Source organism: Mytilus edulis, chromosome 4, assembly GCF_963676685.1.
Source record: "Mytilus edulis chromosome 4, xbMytEdul2.2, whole genome shotgun sequence".
NCBI lineage: Eukaryota > Metazoa > Mollusca > Bivalvia > Mytilida > Mytilidae > Mytilus > Mytilus edulis.
The window spans coordinates 98,341,448-98,358,351 of NC_092347.1; the positions used below are offsets into that span (position 1 = coordinate 98,341,448).

Genomic DNA, 16,904 nt, shown 5'->3' on the forward strand with positions numbered 1-16,904 from the left:
GAAGTATTTTTAGCTCACCTGGCCCGAAGGGCCAAGTGAGCTTTTCTCATCACTTGGCGTCCGGCGTCCGGCGTCGTCCGTCGTCGTCGTCCGTCGTCCTGCGTCCGTCGTCGTTAACTTTTACAAAAATCTTCTCCTCTGAAACTGCTGGGCCAAATTTAACCAAACATGGCCAAAATCATTATTAGGGTATCTAGTTTAAAAATTGTGTCCGGTGACCCGGCCAACCAACCAAGATGGCCGCCATGGCTAAAAATAGAACATAGGGGTAAAATGCAGTTTTTGGCTTATAACTCAAAAACCAAAGCATTTAGAGCAAATCTGACATGGGGTAAAATTGTTTATCAGGTCAAGATCTATCTGCCCTGAAATTTTCAGATGAATCGAACAACCCGTTTATAGGTTGCTGCCCCTGAATTGGTCATTTTGAGAAAATTTTGCTGTTTTTGGTTATTATCTTGAATATTATTATAGATATAGATAAACTGTAAACAGCAAAAATGTTCAGCAAAGTAAGATCTACAAATAAGTCAACATGACCAAAATGGTCTGTTGACCCCTTTAGAAGTTATTGCCCTTTATAGTCAATTTTTAACCATTTTTCGTAAATCTTAATTATCTTTTACAAAAATCTTCTCCTCTGAAACTACTGGGCCAAATTAAACCAAACTTGGCCACAATCATCATTCGGGTATCTAGTTTTAAAATTGTGTCCGGTGATCCGGCCAACCAACCAAGATGGCCGCCATGGCTAAAAATAGAACATAGGGGTAAAATGCAGTTTTTGGCTTATCACTCAAAAACCGAAGCATATAGAGCAAATCTGACATGTAGTAAAATTGTGTATCAGGTCAAGATCTATCTGCCCTGAAATTTTGAGATGTATCGGACAACTCGTTGATAGGTTGCTGCCCCTGAATTGGTAATTTTAAGGAAATTTTGCTGTTTTTGGTTATTATCTTGAATATTATTATAGATAGAGATAAACTGTAAACAGCAAAAATGTTCAGTTAAGTATGATCTACAAATAAGTCAACATGACCAAAATGGTCTGTTGACCCCTTTAGGAGTTATTGCCCTTTATAGTCAATTTTTAACCATTTTTCGTAGATCTTAGTATCTTTTACAAAAATCTTCTCCTCTGAAACTACTGGGCCAGATTTAACCAAACATGGCCAAAATCATTATTAGGGTATCTAGTTTAAAAATTGTGTCCGGTGACCCGGCCAACCAACCAAGATGGCCGCCATGGCTAAAAATAGAACATAGGGGTAAAATGCAGTTTTTGGCTTATCACTCAAAAACCGAAGCATATAGAGCAAATCTGACATGTAGTAAAATTGTGTATCAGGTCAAGATCTATCTGCCCTGAAATTTTGAGATGTATCGGACAACTCGTTGATAGGTTGCTGCCCCTGAATTGGTAATTTTAAGGAAATTTTGCTGTTTTTGGTTATTATCTTGAATATTATTATAGATAGAGATAAACTGTAAACAGCAAAAATGTTCAGTTAAGTATGATCTACAAATAAGTCAACATGACCAAAATGGTCTGTTGACCCCTTTAGGAGTTATTGCCCTTTATAGTCAATTTTTAACCATTTTTCGTAGATCTTAGTATCTTTTACAAAAATCTTCTCCTCTGAAACTACTGGACCAGATTTAACCAAACATGGCCAAAATCATTATTAGGGTATCTAGTTTAAAAATTGTGTCCGGTGACCCGGCCAACCAACCAAGATGGCCGCCATGGCTAAAAATAGAACATAGGGGTAAAATGCAGTTTTGGCTTATCACTCAAAAACCAAAGCATTTAGAGCAAATCTGACATGTGGTAAAATTGTTTATCTATCTGCAACAACAAAAGAAAGAGAGTTTTTAACGACCTCAGCTGGCTATACAACCGTTGCACAATCAACTGAATTTTGCAGAAATCATTTATAGGATAGATTGCCCATATATGATAATTTTTTATTACCTTTTTGGTTTTCTTTGGCAAAGGCGGGGGGGGGGGGGGGGGGGGGGGGGGGGTTGCGCAACAACAAAACTACTTCACAACTTTCTCATTACTTTGCATTTCTTGTTAGATAAATTTTACAAAAATTCTCCCCTGAACAACTGTCGGATTTAAACAAACTTGGTTTAAATCACCACTAGGATATCCAGGGACCACTGTGTATGATGACCCTGCCTGCCCACATGGCTGAAATAAAACATAGGTTTCAAATGCACTTTTTAGTATTATATCTCTGAAACTAAACAACAGTACAACAGTTGCATTTATCATGCAACAATTGTAAATAAAAATATCAGGTGAGCGACACAGGGTCCTTGGACCCTCTAGTTTTAGTTGTTTCTTGTTCTTCAAGTATAATTTCTATGTTCATCTGTATGATTGATTCATATATTATTTTTCGCGAGCAAAATTGTTCAAATTATTGATGGTAAAAGAAAGAACTAATTTAGCATAGAAGCCAGTCACTAACAAGTTTGTGCAATCCTTAATTACCATATTTAACTTAGTAGAAGTCAGTCACTAACAAGTTAGTGCAATCCTTAATTATCATATTTAACTTAGTAGAAGACCTTAGAATATCTACTGTGGCTTCATTATTATTCATGGGGATATCACATGGATATAGGGTAACCAGGAATTTAAATGTTCAATGTCAAAAGTACAAATGTTCTATACGTTTTTAGGTTGACTTTGACAAAACCATGAAATCAAATATCAACAGAAATGCATTTATTACCCCAAACCATATAATTTGTCTTTATATGTAAAGACTGACTTTGTAAAGGAGGCTTATTTATCAATTAAAGATTTTATATAAGAAGAGCTATATGTAAAATGAGAATAAGTGCTCATGATCTTAGAATTGAGAAAGATAGATATAGTAAAAAACACATAGAGAGAACTCAACGTCTATGTCATCACTGCTTATCACATGGATCAAATTCTATTGAAGATGAGACCCATTTTACAGTAAATTGTCCATTATATGATGAACAGAGGAAACTATTATTTGATAAAGTTATCACTTTTTGTACTAATTTTAAAGAACTACCTAATGATAAAAAATATTTCTGGCTGTTCACAAATGAGCATTTACCAACTCTCATGTGCCTAGGAAATTACATTATTAAAGGTTTAGAAATAAGATCCAGATGTAAACAAAATATATGAAATAATATAATTTTTTATTGTTATAAGATTTAATATAATAGTTATATAAAACACATGTTGTGTTAGACTCTGATCCTGTCCATAATGTTATAGTATGGTATTAGTTTTCTGTTTTGCTTTTTCCAATCATATTGTGTTGTAAAATGATGCCCTTTATGGGTTCTTGATTAGATTAATAAAATTCTTATTAAGGAAAATTAATGTTGGTTCATGCAGGTCCTGGCAGTTTGTGGGAGGTAAAGTTCTTCAGAATCCAAGGATTTATTATTCAAATTCTGTCCAAGAAAAAGACTATCAATTGTTAGCAATTTTACAATTAAGTCCCTAGTATTTATGGGAAAAGGTGGCCGGCGGGCGGGCGGGCGGGGGTGATGCTTCCACATAAATCTCAAATTTTAATAGTCTCTTAAGTGTGTAACAAAACTTTTAAGTTTATTTATTTAATAAAGATGTATACTATAAAATTTGAGAATCAAAAAACTTACTTCAAAGAATATTGACATGTACAAAATTGAAAGTCATGCAGTTTAAAGAAAGTAATATTTTGAATTATAGAGAAAAAAAAATTCATGACTAGTTATGATAAATGTTAGAAAGGAAGCATTTTACATTTATTTCCTCAAAGGCTAATACAAAAATAACAACACGAGATATTTTAAACTATCTCAGGTGCTTTATTTTTAAAATCAAAACTATCTAAGGAGATGAATACGTTTATATATTCTAAAAATCCCATAATTTTATTCACTAAAATATCTATACAAAGATCCCCGCCAATAAATTTTTCAATGAAATTGAATATTCGGTTATATTTGAACAGTGTTATCTTGGTGATCTTAGTGGGACACCTTGTGGTTTACGAATAATTAAGTATCAAATAGTTGTGTGTTCTGTTAGAATTACTGTAAATTGATTTAACCACAGTAACCGCAATTTAAAAGTTTTTATTACCAGAAAACATGTTTTCATAGCAAAAAAATGAAAATAAATTACAATGCAAATTATAAGGACAGTGAACTTTAAAAATTCAAGATCTAGTCTATTAGGTCAAGGATGTTATACATAACAGAATCCAAATTGCATGGAGTACCCAAATTGCACTTATTTTGCAAAACAAGCAGGAAGAAACTAAACAATTCATATTTTTTTATAATTCTCATAATTCACTACCATGCACATGTTTTAACAGAGCTTATATAATATACTTCATTTTATACTAAAATGACTTTGTCATATTATATATCAACAGATTTAGTATCCAGTGAAAAAATTGAATTTACGGTGATGTCACATGCGAGGTCCACAAAAACCAACTTTTATAAATGAGCTATTAAATTATGTAACAGGCATCCTTTTATAACAAACTGCAAAGTAAGCATGGACTATTGTCAAATTGTTCTAAAAATATGGATAAATAACATAAAACATCAGTTGATCGCTTTAAATGTAAGTAAAGTTAAGCATGGATGCAGTTTATGTATTCCTCATTACTAAATTTTGGGTTGTTTGGAAACAGGTCTAAACCCATTTTTCGATGTTTCAGTATGGATTCCAAATACAATTTGTGGAAATACAGACTAGGATGATAGTAAATCTGCAAAATAAGCTTGGAATGGAAACACTTGCCTGTTTCCTAAATTAATGTAGGTGAAAAAACTTGTCAAAATAGGTGCAAAATGGGTACCTTCATTTGATTTCTATATATATACTGGTATTCAGTTAACTTTTAGAAATGATTGAAAAAAAGTTGTTGTTTGTACAGGTGTGAATGCCATGTCTGGTGTGAAAATTTTCAATGCACTGAAAACAAACATTCGGTACAAAGGTCCTTATTGTTATCGTTTAATTTAGAAGAAGTAACATAAACATGTTTTGATTATTTTTTTTATCCAAATATTTAAAAAATGCACTAGTTAGTTTATGAAAATAGTAACAACTTCCTGTCTTCTTATTGAATTATTTGATGTTTTACACAGTTTTTCGTCAGTTTTGGGGTGTTTCTGTAATGGCTTATTGCACATTGAGGTGAATTGTCTGCTCTTCACATGATGTACTGTATAAAATCTAGGTTAATAGTATAACCTTGAAGTTCAATGAACTCTTTTCTATAAATAAGTTAACATGTGCAGTGATTGCGTAATTTTGTTTGTTTTGCCATTGTTGCTCCATTTCTCACTTTGTTTTTTGATCATTTTTGTAGAAATAGATTTTGACATGACAAATATTGATGGGGTTATTTAATATTTAATAACCTTGTAAAATGAGTATTTACTGTATTGTTATTTGAAGGTCAATGATTGATAGTCTGCACTAGACACTAAGATAATTTTGATAAATGGATATTGGAACTGATAATGTCATTGTTAAGTACTTTTGATACATGCATTAGAAGAGGTTGGTAAGGGATTTCGATATTGGAACTGATTATGTCATTGTTAAGTACTTTTGATACCCAGTGTGTAAAGGTTAGAGTGCAAATAAATAAGTAGTAAGCTGTAGAAGTGAATCTCCTGCTGGGGGGGAGGGGGGGGAAAGGTATCAGGAGAGGTTGGTGAGGGATATTGGAACTGATAATGTCATTGTTAACAGGGAAGGATCCAGCCATTTGAAAAAAAGGGGTTCCCGACCCAGAGTAAAAAAAAAGAGGGGGGGTCCATCTTATTGATAAAAAGTGTTTCTTTCAAGGTCCTTAGTTTTCTTTGAAAAGATACTTTTGTGCTGTTTCTTCCATTAATATTCTAGTTGCTGATTGAGTTGAATTTTTATTAGAATTTGGTCTAGAGAGAACCATTGAATAAATTGGAATTAAACTTTACCGACATACAACATGTACAATCCGGTGAAGTTTTCTTCTAGATGTCCTGAATTTGTACCATTAAAATTAATGTCATTTATGAGTGGATCAAAAATCATGTGGCCCGTCTTTCTTCATAGTTAGTTTTAAAACTTCAAATATAATTTACTCAGAACATATTTGTACAAAAAATGTACTGATGAGGTTAAGATAACATGTGTAACCTATTAAACCTTTCACATTTGTTATCGATATAATATTCAGTATAAAGTGTTATATTACTTTAATTATCAGAACTTAAGATGACCATTTAAAGTTGTTATAATGAAAAGTTGATAAAATCAGTATACCAGACATTGAAGTATTGCCAAATATATGTTAAACTGGTCTATAACTGGAGCAGGGGTAATTTAATAATACAAGATTTAACCAGCTAAAGGATTTTATCAAGACCTTTGAGAAAACAGGATGTAATCCTATAGTAATTTAATAGATATGTGTGTATGTAGGTAAACAGATTAAAAAAATATCAAGTTAACATACATGAAGTAAACAAATTTTCTCTCTGTGTTTAAGACCCATTGGTGGACTTTGGCTATTTTCTGTTGTTTGGTCGGGTTGTTGTCTCTTTGACATGTTCCTCTTTCCATTGTCAATTTTAAAGTTTATGCATATGATATACATGTTATTGTAAAATTTTAGTTGTCTCCTTCCTCTGTACATAAGTCAGTAATTTGGATACCAAGCAATTCTTAAGACCTTGTGGCATTTTGCAATTTCAATTTTTTTTCTGTTCAAGAAGTTATTATAGTCTTTCCTACATAATTCATTACTATTCCCCACCTACAAATGGGGATTATACAGCAGACATTTATAAAAGTGCTATATATATCATCCCAACTCCTCTGAACTAATTATAAAATGTACTTTTGTTGCCCTTAGGAAAGACATGTATGCCCTTGAGTCAGACAACACAAGTGATCCATAATATAGCAAGACCTTGTTAAAGATAAAACATGTTGAATTCCTTTTACTGTCATTGATATACACTGTTAAATCATAAGTTTCTACATTAAGTATTGCAATTGTTAACAGCGAAAACATAAATTGGATATTAATAATTAAGAATTTATAAAATGCTGTTAAAAAAAATCCTTTATGCTTTCAAAACTCAGTTATCTTATTGCATTTCTTATAATTACAATAATAAAAACACCACAAATATTTCGGAACTAATAAAAAAAGAATAAAATAAACTTTTATAATAACATGGAAAGGATAAATTTAGGCAAAAATTATGAGAAAAAAGATTGAAAAGAAAGAGAATAAACAATTAACTTTATCCTGAGGCATCAATCTTGTTGCTCCAGTAAATAATCATGTCAAGATGTCATTGAAAAAATCTCCTTTCAAGTATAAAAATAGTATGCATAGTTGATGAAGGAATTCCTGTATAAGATTTTATCTGGTAGGTTGAAGGCATTCGACTTCTTTATGCAACTCATTGCAGTCATACTGACAAATCATTATTAGTAAATATATCCATCTATTATTCCTTATCATTGTCACTATAGTTATCTGTTCAACATGGAAAATTATTAAAAAAAAATCCAATTTTTCCTGCTTTCACCCTAATTGTTATATTTAAAGCAACATAATGTTGTTTACTGAGAGATTTAATATGAGATAATTATCAAAGAAGTTGTATGAATTCCTGGCATAATATAAGTTCTTATGATTTTATCTGACTAGACATCATGCAGTAATTGAGATATTATAATATTAAGATTTCTGCCAATATTTAGGTACATATGTATCTATTCCTGATTTATTTCCAGTTGTTAATGAACATGATTAAAGCATTTTGTTTTTATGGCCCCTCCATATTAGAGATGGTTTCTATTCTCTTACTGAAGTTTGATCAAACAAATGTTATGAAAAACAAAACACAGATCAAGTTTGAATTTTAGTGGCTTCACTTTTTGTCGAGCCTGCAACTTTTGTTGCAGAAAGCTCGACATAGGGATAGTGATCCGGCGGCGGCTACGGCAGCGGCGTTAGCTCACTTCTTAAAAGCTTTATATTTTAAAAGGTGGAAGACCTGGATGCTTCATACTTTGTATATAGATGCTTCATGTTACGAAGTTTCCGTCAGTCACATGTCCAATGTCCTTGACCTCATTTTCATGGTTCAGTGACCACTTGAAAAAAAAGTTCAAATTTTTTGTAATGTTGAATTCTCTCTTATTATAAGTAATAGGATAACTATATTTGATATGTGCGTACCTTGCAAGGTCCTCGTGTCTGTCAGACAATTTTCACTTGACCTCGACCTCATTTCATGGATCAGTGAACAAGGTTAAGTTTTGGTGGTCAAGTTCATATCTCAGATACTATAAGCAATAGGGCTAGTATATTCGGTGTATGGAAGGACTGTAAGGTGTACATGTCCAACTGGCAGGTGTCATCTGACCTTGACCTCATTTTCATGGTTCAGTGGTTATAGTTAAATTTTTGTGTTTTGGTCTGTTTTTCTCATACCATATGCAATAGGTCTACTATATTTGTTGTATGGAATGATTGTTAAGTGTACATGTCTAGCGGGCAGATGTCATGTGACCTTGACCTCATTTTCATGGTTCAGTGGTCAAAGTTAAGTTTTTGAGTTTTGGTCTTTTTATCTAATGCTATATATGCCATAGGTCAACTATATTTGGTGTATGGAAATATTTTATGATCTTTATGTCAGTCGAGCAGGTTTAATTTAACCATGACCTCATTTTCACGGTTCATTGCACAGTGTTAAGTTTTTGTGTTTTGGTCTATTTTTCTTAAACTATAAGTAATGTGTCAACTATATATGTTGTATAGAAGCATTGTTAGCTGTACCTGTCTGCCTGGCATGGTTCATCTGACCTGGACCTCTTTTTCAAGGTTCATTGGTCTTTGTTTAGTTATCTTGGTTAATGTTAAGTTTATGTGACAGTTGTAATAAAGCTTAGCTTTATACTTAGGACTATCAACATAATATCAATGATTAGTAAAGAAGGCGAGACATTTCAGCGTGTGCACTCTTGTTACTGTTTTAGAATAATGCCCTTTACAAATGTAAAATATTGCTAAATTTTAGTTCAACCGCATGTTATGAAGCTTATGTTCTGATTACTACCAAGTTTAGATCAATAACAATGGAGAAGGTCATGTAAGGGCTAATTTTTGCCTAAAATTGGAAGTAATTTGTTTTTTTAAGGAATTTAGTTGGATAATCAGTTAAAGCTTACATTATATTTTTGGATTTGTTAAATCATGGATGTACATACTAATTGTTTATAAATTATTTCTATTTCGGATAATATGATTTTGCCTTAGTGGTTTTCATTCAGAAGTAGAAGTTTGATGAGTTCACATAGTTCATACAGAGGTGAAAAATTGTTAATCATCTTCACCTGATGTTTTTGTTTACTGCCTTCTAAAATCAATACTTAGACTTGACCTCATTATTGACCAATCAAAATGATGAATCCTATTTTTTATCCAATGATAAGGTTTCATCATTAATTTAGAAGGATAGTCATAGCCTGTTTTGTTTGTAAACATTTACAGAAATAAATATTTCAGATATTTGTGGGATATTTCCTAAAGGTGTTATGTTTCATTAATAAGCCTCTAATCACATGCTAACAATGAGGGATGGAAATGTCGTAAATATTATTGTGGTTGTATTCTAATCATGTGACAAAAATAAAGAACAGGGAATTTAGTGATGTTTCTTTTTATTTCAGGTGAAACTGGAATCAGAATTGAAAGAGTTTCAATGATGGAAAAAGAAATTGAAAAAGATGAAATAAAAGAAGACACATATGGAAAGCCAGCTTGATTATGTTTCATCCTTCAAAAAAAAGAACAATATTATATAACGTTGAGAAACAAAGATGTTGTAAAGATTTTCAATTGAATTGTACATTCAGTATACAATATATATATATATATATATAAAGAGTTCATCACCCTTTCTAGTCATTAAGAATCAAAGATGTTTTATGTTGATTATAGAAAGATGTAAAACTTTTTATGTAATTTCTGTATAATGAGATTTGATCAAAGCTTGAGTGATACACACTCTTGAACAGCTGTTCTTGTATAATGATATCACAGAAATTGGTCTTTTCATACATTTAAATAAAAGTAAAGCATGCAAAATAATTCATTAAAGATTATTTCCAAATAATTTAATTTTGAATGTAACACGTCTTCTGATTGGCTGACGATATTTTGTTATCAGCCCATAGACATAATTTAGTCATGTGACTGCGACGTCATCAACATTTTTTCATGGTTTTCTACGGTTTAAAATGGAATTTAGAATTAGATTATAAGAAATGACTGTAATATTTGTTCTGTCTATTCGAAATAACATAAAAAATGTGGTGCACACTGTTAAAAAACCCGCTATGCGCGTTATTCAGTGTGCACCACATTTTTTACGTTATTTCTTCATAGACAGAAAAAATATTGCAGTCATTTCTTAAACAATTTATGACAGTTATGGAATATAAGATTATAAATTAAGATGAATATTAAACTTTTAAATTACTCAGAAATGCTCCATATACTGCTTTATAAAAACCTATTTTTGAATTCACACAAAATATGAGCAATCCTAGACAGGTTTGATGCTTTTATGACATTTCTAAATTCTCTTCAATATAGTTTTTTTTAAGCATTTTAATTGGATAAGATTTTTTAAAATTTTAAATGTCAACATCTAATGATCCTTGTTTCAAACATTTTTGTTTAACATTCTTCTTTTGCCAAAAAAAATTGTATGTTCCATGTTGTCTCTGGAAAAGTAAAAGTTTGCATTTAAATTCTGTTGTGCATTATAAGTACAATGTATTCATTTTTTTATACAAATGTATACACACAAATAGTGCTAAAAGTAAGGTAGTTTCTCATTATAACATATTAATTAATTTTAATATAGAAACCTACATGTAATTGTTGTTTTGTGGAATTTGATAATATATATTAACTGGAAAATTGAATTATTAATGTCAAATATAGAGGATATTATTTTAATGTTCAATTTAATGATAAATAATGACTAAATTTTCCAACTTTAATACCAAAGTGCCTTATAAATTAATGTAATATGGTAAGATTAGCCTTAGAAAAAAACTTGTATGTAAATAAGTTAATTAATGAGATTTTTAAATGAATCAGGGAAAACCTGTTTAAACCAAAGTTAATAATATGAGTGGTTTGTTTCTAACATTAATTTTGTTAGCTATGACTGTTGTTCACTTTTTTATGTTCTCAATTAATTTTTATTCAGTACAAGACATGAAACATAGATTTTGAAACAAATGAAATGTAAATATTGGCCAATAGATCATTTTTCGATAAATTTACATGCATGCCTCATAATACTTTTGCAATGAAAATGATATATGTTCCCATTTGAAACTTTATTACATGAACATAAGTTACATATAACTGTAAATTTGTTCGGGAATATGATGTATTAATGTTGCTGAAGTTCAACTAAGCATGCTACTGATCTAGCATAAAAAGTAAACATTCAATTAATAACCCATTATACTGCATCCTTTGATGACAACCCGACAACAAAAACATAACAAACAAATCGACAACAAATACATGCATAGTGAGTAGAAACAAACACACTCTATAATTCAGGATTTTAAAACATAACAAACAAATTCATGTATAGTAGTTAACATTGTTTGATTAGAAACAAACACCTCTATACTTCAGGATTGTGAAAGATACCTCTCGTAAACTGCAGCTTTTATTCTTAAGAAATGTTATAAATTATGCTCAAATTTTGTGATTTTTTGAATGATATTCTTTGCTTGTTATTTCTATATGAAAATGTTGCTTGTTGTGTTAATTCTGTATGAAAATATTATATAGGGCAAAATTTTAAAGCTTGTTTATGATTTCAATTATTGTATATATTGGCTACATTCATTATTGTTAAGAAAAGCTTCAGTAATGAAAAATCCATTTATAACTTTTCAGCACATGTTTGACACTTCATAATAATGTTTTTTGACTGATTTTTTTCCCCCAACAATTTTTTTAAAAGTTTTTGATTATCCTACGCAAAAATGCATGCAACATATGGAGTGAAATTGATTTGGCATTTTGCATTAAACTTGTGGCAATGAGCTACACATTATGTAATCCTTTATTAATATAAAAAGTACAAAAATGTTGATTGATACCTGACCGAATTTTTGTATGACATTAATATGATTTTTGTGATGTTAAGCTTAAAATTTTATGTTTTTCTTTCTTTAAGAAGATTGATTTTTATAAAGTTTAAAGTAGAAGGTCCAGGAGTTCCAAGTTTATTATTAACAGGGGTCAGTTGATATTTTGATGATTTATTAAAAAAGTAAAAAAAATAATTTTTAAATTCAACGGAACCTGTCCTTATTCTAAAAACTCCTTTATAAAGTAATTACAAAACATAAAATTAAAAAAGTGTAAAAAAATTCTCCCAAACAAATTTTGCTTTTTTCTTGAATACTTGTTAACATGTGCTTTACACTTACTTAGAAAGGAATGTTGAGTTTTTGTTTTGTTATTGGCTCGCTCTTATTTGTTATATGACTCAGATGTAAATAATCACTGTTTTCTCCATTGTAAATAACACATTATATCATCTCTAAATGTCCCATCTATTTGTCTTTTGTACCCTCAAGTCCGTAATATTATATTGTTTTCAGAATTTATTGTGAAAATGCCTCTAGTGAGATTTTTACAATATTTCTATCATATTAGTTGACTGTTTTGGTAAAAATCTATTATGTTTGGCTAATTCAAAATTTTCTATGAAATGATTTTTGAATACTGTGAATTAAGTCTTCTTTTTGCCCTTGAATATAAAATATGAGAAAGTATTTTAAATCTACTCTATAATGTCTTGAAATATGTTTACCAAATAAGTCTATCAGATTTAGTTAAATGTTACTAAAACTCGATAAGGTAATTGTAGACAAATTGAAAAAAAAAATGCGAAAGATACGAAAAAGTCTGTCTTTTAGTAGGCAATCGGTAGTAGAATTAGTTTTTTCTAATTTTCAGTCGTTGGATGAATCAGAGTATTTCTGAGGACTATTGAATACTATAAATAAAATTAAAAAATGTACACGTAGTGGCAGCTGTTGCATCAGAAACATGTATTATTAAATTAATCAGAATTAGAGATATTCCCAACCTACTACAGCCTAGACCTTCTGGATCCAGATAAATACATGTTATATTGTCCATTATGTTGTTTTGACTGTCACTCAATGATTTAATGTAAATAATCAGACAGATGTTGCAAAATTTATTATTGTAACAAACATCTACAAGGTTAAAAGAGAATCTAAAATAAAAAAACTCTGTTTGCCGTCCAGGCATAAATATAAAGAAAATGTTTGTGGCTGTACAGACATTCAAAAGTTGGATCTTTACAATGTAACTTGGGTTTCTTGTATCCTTCTTGTCCTGAAGATGCATGTAAAATATTTGCCACTGGACACTAAACAACTAACAATCAATCAATCATGTACACTTTGACATACCATGATGGCCAATACTCTTTACTCCTGTATTGACCCTTTACAATCTGACATTAGAAAAAAGGAAATCTTGCCTCAATTTATTTAGTCTTGATATTATAGTCCCCATCATCTTATAAATCATGTTCAAAATCTGATTCAGACAAAGGTGTAATTCACGAGTTATATAACATAAAAAATACTGAGTTTTAAACTCTACTTGGAAGTTGGTGCCTTCTTCTTCATATAATGTTCAATAATAAAAATTAAAAAGTTAATCACTAAATGAAATGTAAATTATTATTAAACAGAATTTCATTTGTCATGTTTGCTTTTAAACACCTGCATATGTTATAAAAGCAGGATTAAGTTTTAAACTATCGGGTCAAATTAAACTTTTATTTTAAAGAGTGTCATTTTATTAAGCCTCTATTTTAGAGGCATTGTTTTGTTTGTAAATAAGATATACAGCTTTATGTGTTATATAGTATATAGTGTGTTGTAGCTTATAAGAAATTAGTGCTAGTCTTGAACATGCATCACATTTTGTATATAATCTTGTTTTCATCAGGCATGTTACCATCAAACATTACGGTAATACAGAAGTATTGTGGAATATAAATTTATACACATATATCTTTATATCCAATTTAAAATTCATTCATGTTTAAACAGTTCATAAAATTTGCATATTTTAAATAATGTGTTGGATTAAATTCACTGGCTTTATCATATGGTATCAACGTTTAAAAATGCTTTAAATATCTATTCAAACATTTATCCAAAAAGTTCTCAAAAAATTAAAAGATATATATTAGTATAAATTTATTTTCTCAAGATTTATATAATTGTAAATAGTAAACGATAAAATGGCTATTTGTTTTGTTTTATGCTATTGTTGAATCATTTAATGTTATATATTGTATTTTAATCATTTCATTTATCTATTTTGTTATCGACTGCATTTTCAAATCTTTTTGCATTTCTCATATATTTAGAATGAAAGAAGCATGTGAATGGTCAGTATTATAATTTACGGGTATTTCAGTATGACCATGTGATCGAGTGTACACTGTAAATTGACCTCACCATATCATTTATGTACAGATATATATTTACATTTAATTTGGTTATAAGTTGACAGTTACTACATATTTGCTTTGTCTCGGTGTTGATTGAATACCAATAACAAAGTACCAAGTTAGTGATATTAGATGGTAGTGGTAATTGGAACACAGAAGTAGGGGAAATCAATCTATAATAATTGAAAAATCGATAGGAGCTTCAGACGGAGGAGGGGCATTATTTACCAATTGGTTGTTGACATGAAATTGTCCAACAAAATTTCACTTTGCTAGATCTGGCAATATTTTTATACCATTGTGAACAATTATGCCCTCTTCCATACATCTAGACCCATACTTCAATGTAAACAGTAAGGATATATCGATATTTAGATACTTAATTAAACAATTTATATGTAGAATTTCAGAATTTGGTATCAAAAGTAGAAAGATTGATGCAACAGTATTGGCATTAAAGGTAGTGTTTTTGAAGTGACCAATAGTCAAGTCATATTTTAGACACACGAAGACAAACTGTAATCCTGTAAATGAAATAGAAAGCTTGTAGTAAATTGAGATTATTGAAGTCTTATTTTTAGCTGGCTCATGTCTGACAATTGTAGTACATGTAGTTGTAGAAAAGTATGTTTTAGCTGGCTCACGTCTGTCAGTAGTAATAGTTGTAGAAAATTATTTTGTGGCAGGTAGAATCTTGATACATTATTTATAAGTATGTTGATGCTTATCTTGAAATATTTGATGTATACTGATAATTATTGTAGACAAAGCAAATATGTAAGAATTGTGACTACCAAGCAACAAGACTCTCAAATAGGGCATTGATGTTAATATTCGTGTTGTTGTCAATTATTCTTTCAATTCACTTCATTCCTCTTATTTCTCCATTTTATTGTTTGTAAAAAATTCTGTCAATTTATTCATGTGATAACTTACACATTAATTTATCATGTTCTGAAACATGTGGTGTGGTGGAAAGGTTTAAAAATCCTGCCTTCATATTTCCTAACAGTCTGATGTAAACTATTTTAGGTGGTATTTAAAGAAATACCAGGAAGAAACTAAGTCATATATGCCAGAGGTTATAAAAATAGAATTATGTTTTCAATTTTATTTTTGGTATCAAATTAAGAGCAAATAAACTAAGTATTCTGAAATAGGTAAATCCTTAATTTTGAGTTAAATAATGTTGCTTTAAATAAATAAAAAAAAGTCTGTTAAAATATTTGTTAATTTTACAAGTACAGAATTTTGTTTTCAATTATTTGGTAATTTGCGAGGAAAGGTCATTTGTAAGTTACCCTAAACAATGTATTGACAAGATATTGTGTAATGATTGACTGGTGTCTTCCTCCTATTCCCACTTTTTAAAAATACTATTCCTTCTATTCCCACTTGCAAATAACAATAGATGTTTTGATAAATGATTTGTTTTTATAACAATCAGGGTTAATTAGAATTTCACCTAAGATTTAGCTGTATTATTTTTAAAGAATAACATATTTGGTACACTGTTTAGGTATAATACCTTGTTTATTTGTAATATGTTTCTTTTTTCATCAAATAAATACTTAAAAATAGAGAAAAGATTGGAGTTAAGATTTATTTTTAAACTTTTGAATGTGTACTTCAAAATAAAGAAAAATTATGATAAATAGATTGGAGTCAGATTTATTTTTAATAATTTTTGAATTTGTAACTAATAAATCATCATATAAATAATATTATAACCAAGTATAATCTTATATATATATATAAATCTTTATTCTCACAAACCAAATTACAGATTGAAAGGTATAGAGATAATTTTACATATTTCAATACAATTACATACATATATAATGTACGAAAGTAGATAGAGGCATTCACAATTGTTCACCCAGAATAGTTCAATTTGTTATTGATCTCCTTAATAAGTTTACAAAGTTCGTTCAGTTCTGTACATTTTGGGAAATTCATTAAGTCATAAAACTTCAATGTGTTTGTTCTATTTCTATTGTAAAATGCAATACATTGTTTTCTACAATTATCGAAAGCTGAACAATTAAAAATGTAATGGTATTGTAACGATAACCGAGCGGTCAGGCTTTGATGTTAACTATAAATATTAGAACCCTTAGTGTGTTGCTATAAGAATGGAATATATGAACTAAAGTTATAACTGGCGACTCTTCTTTGGTAACGTGGTTCTCTGGTATCGTGGTATTCGGGTAGATCTACAGTTGGTTCTGTATAGGTTTTGTGGTACGTTGCGGTATTCTGAT

The 16,904-nt window shown here is 30.0% G+C and overlaps 1 protein-coding gene across 2 annotated transcripts in view; it reads left to right on the forward strand.

Moving 5' to 3' along the window:
• LOC139521224 (galanin receptor type 1-like) overlaps nucleotides 1–12,418 on the forward strand; it is a 31,914-nt gene extending 19,496 nt beyond the window's left edge. For both annotated transcript variants that reach the window (XM_071314659.1, XM_071314660.1), the window contains one exon: nucleotides 9,764–12,418. In XM_071314659.1, coding sequence (XP_071170760.1) covers nucleotides 9,764–9,858 — 95 coding nt within the window. In that variant the 3' untranslated portion in view covers nucleotides 9,859–12,418. The remainder of the gene's footprint in view (nucleotides 1–9,763) is intronic.
• Nucleotides 12,419–16,904: the final 4,486 nt, after the last annotated feature.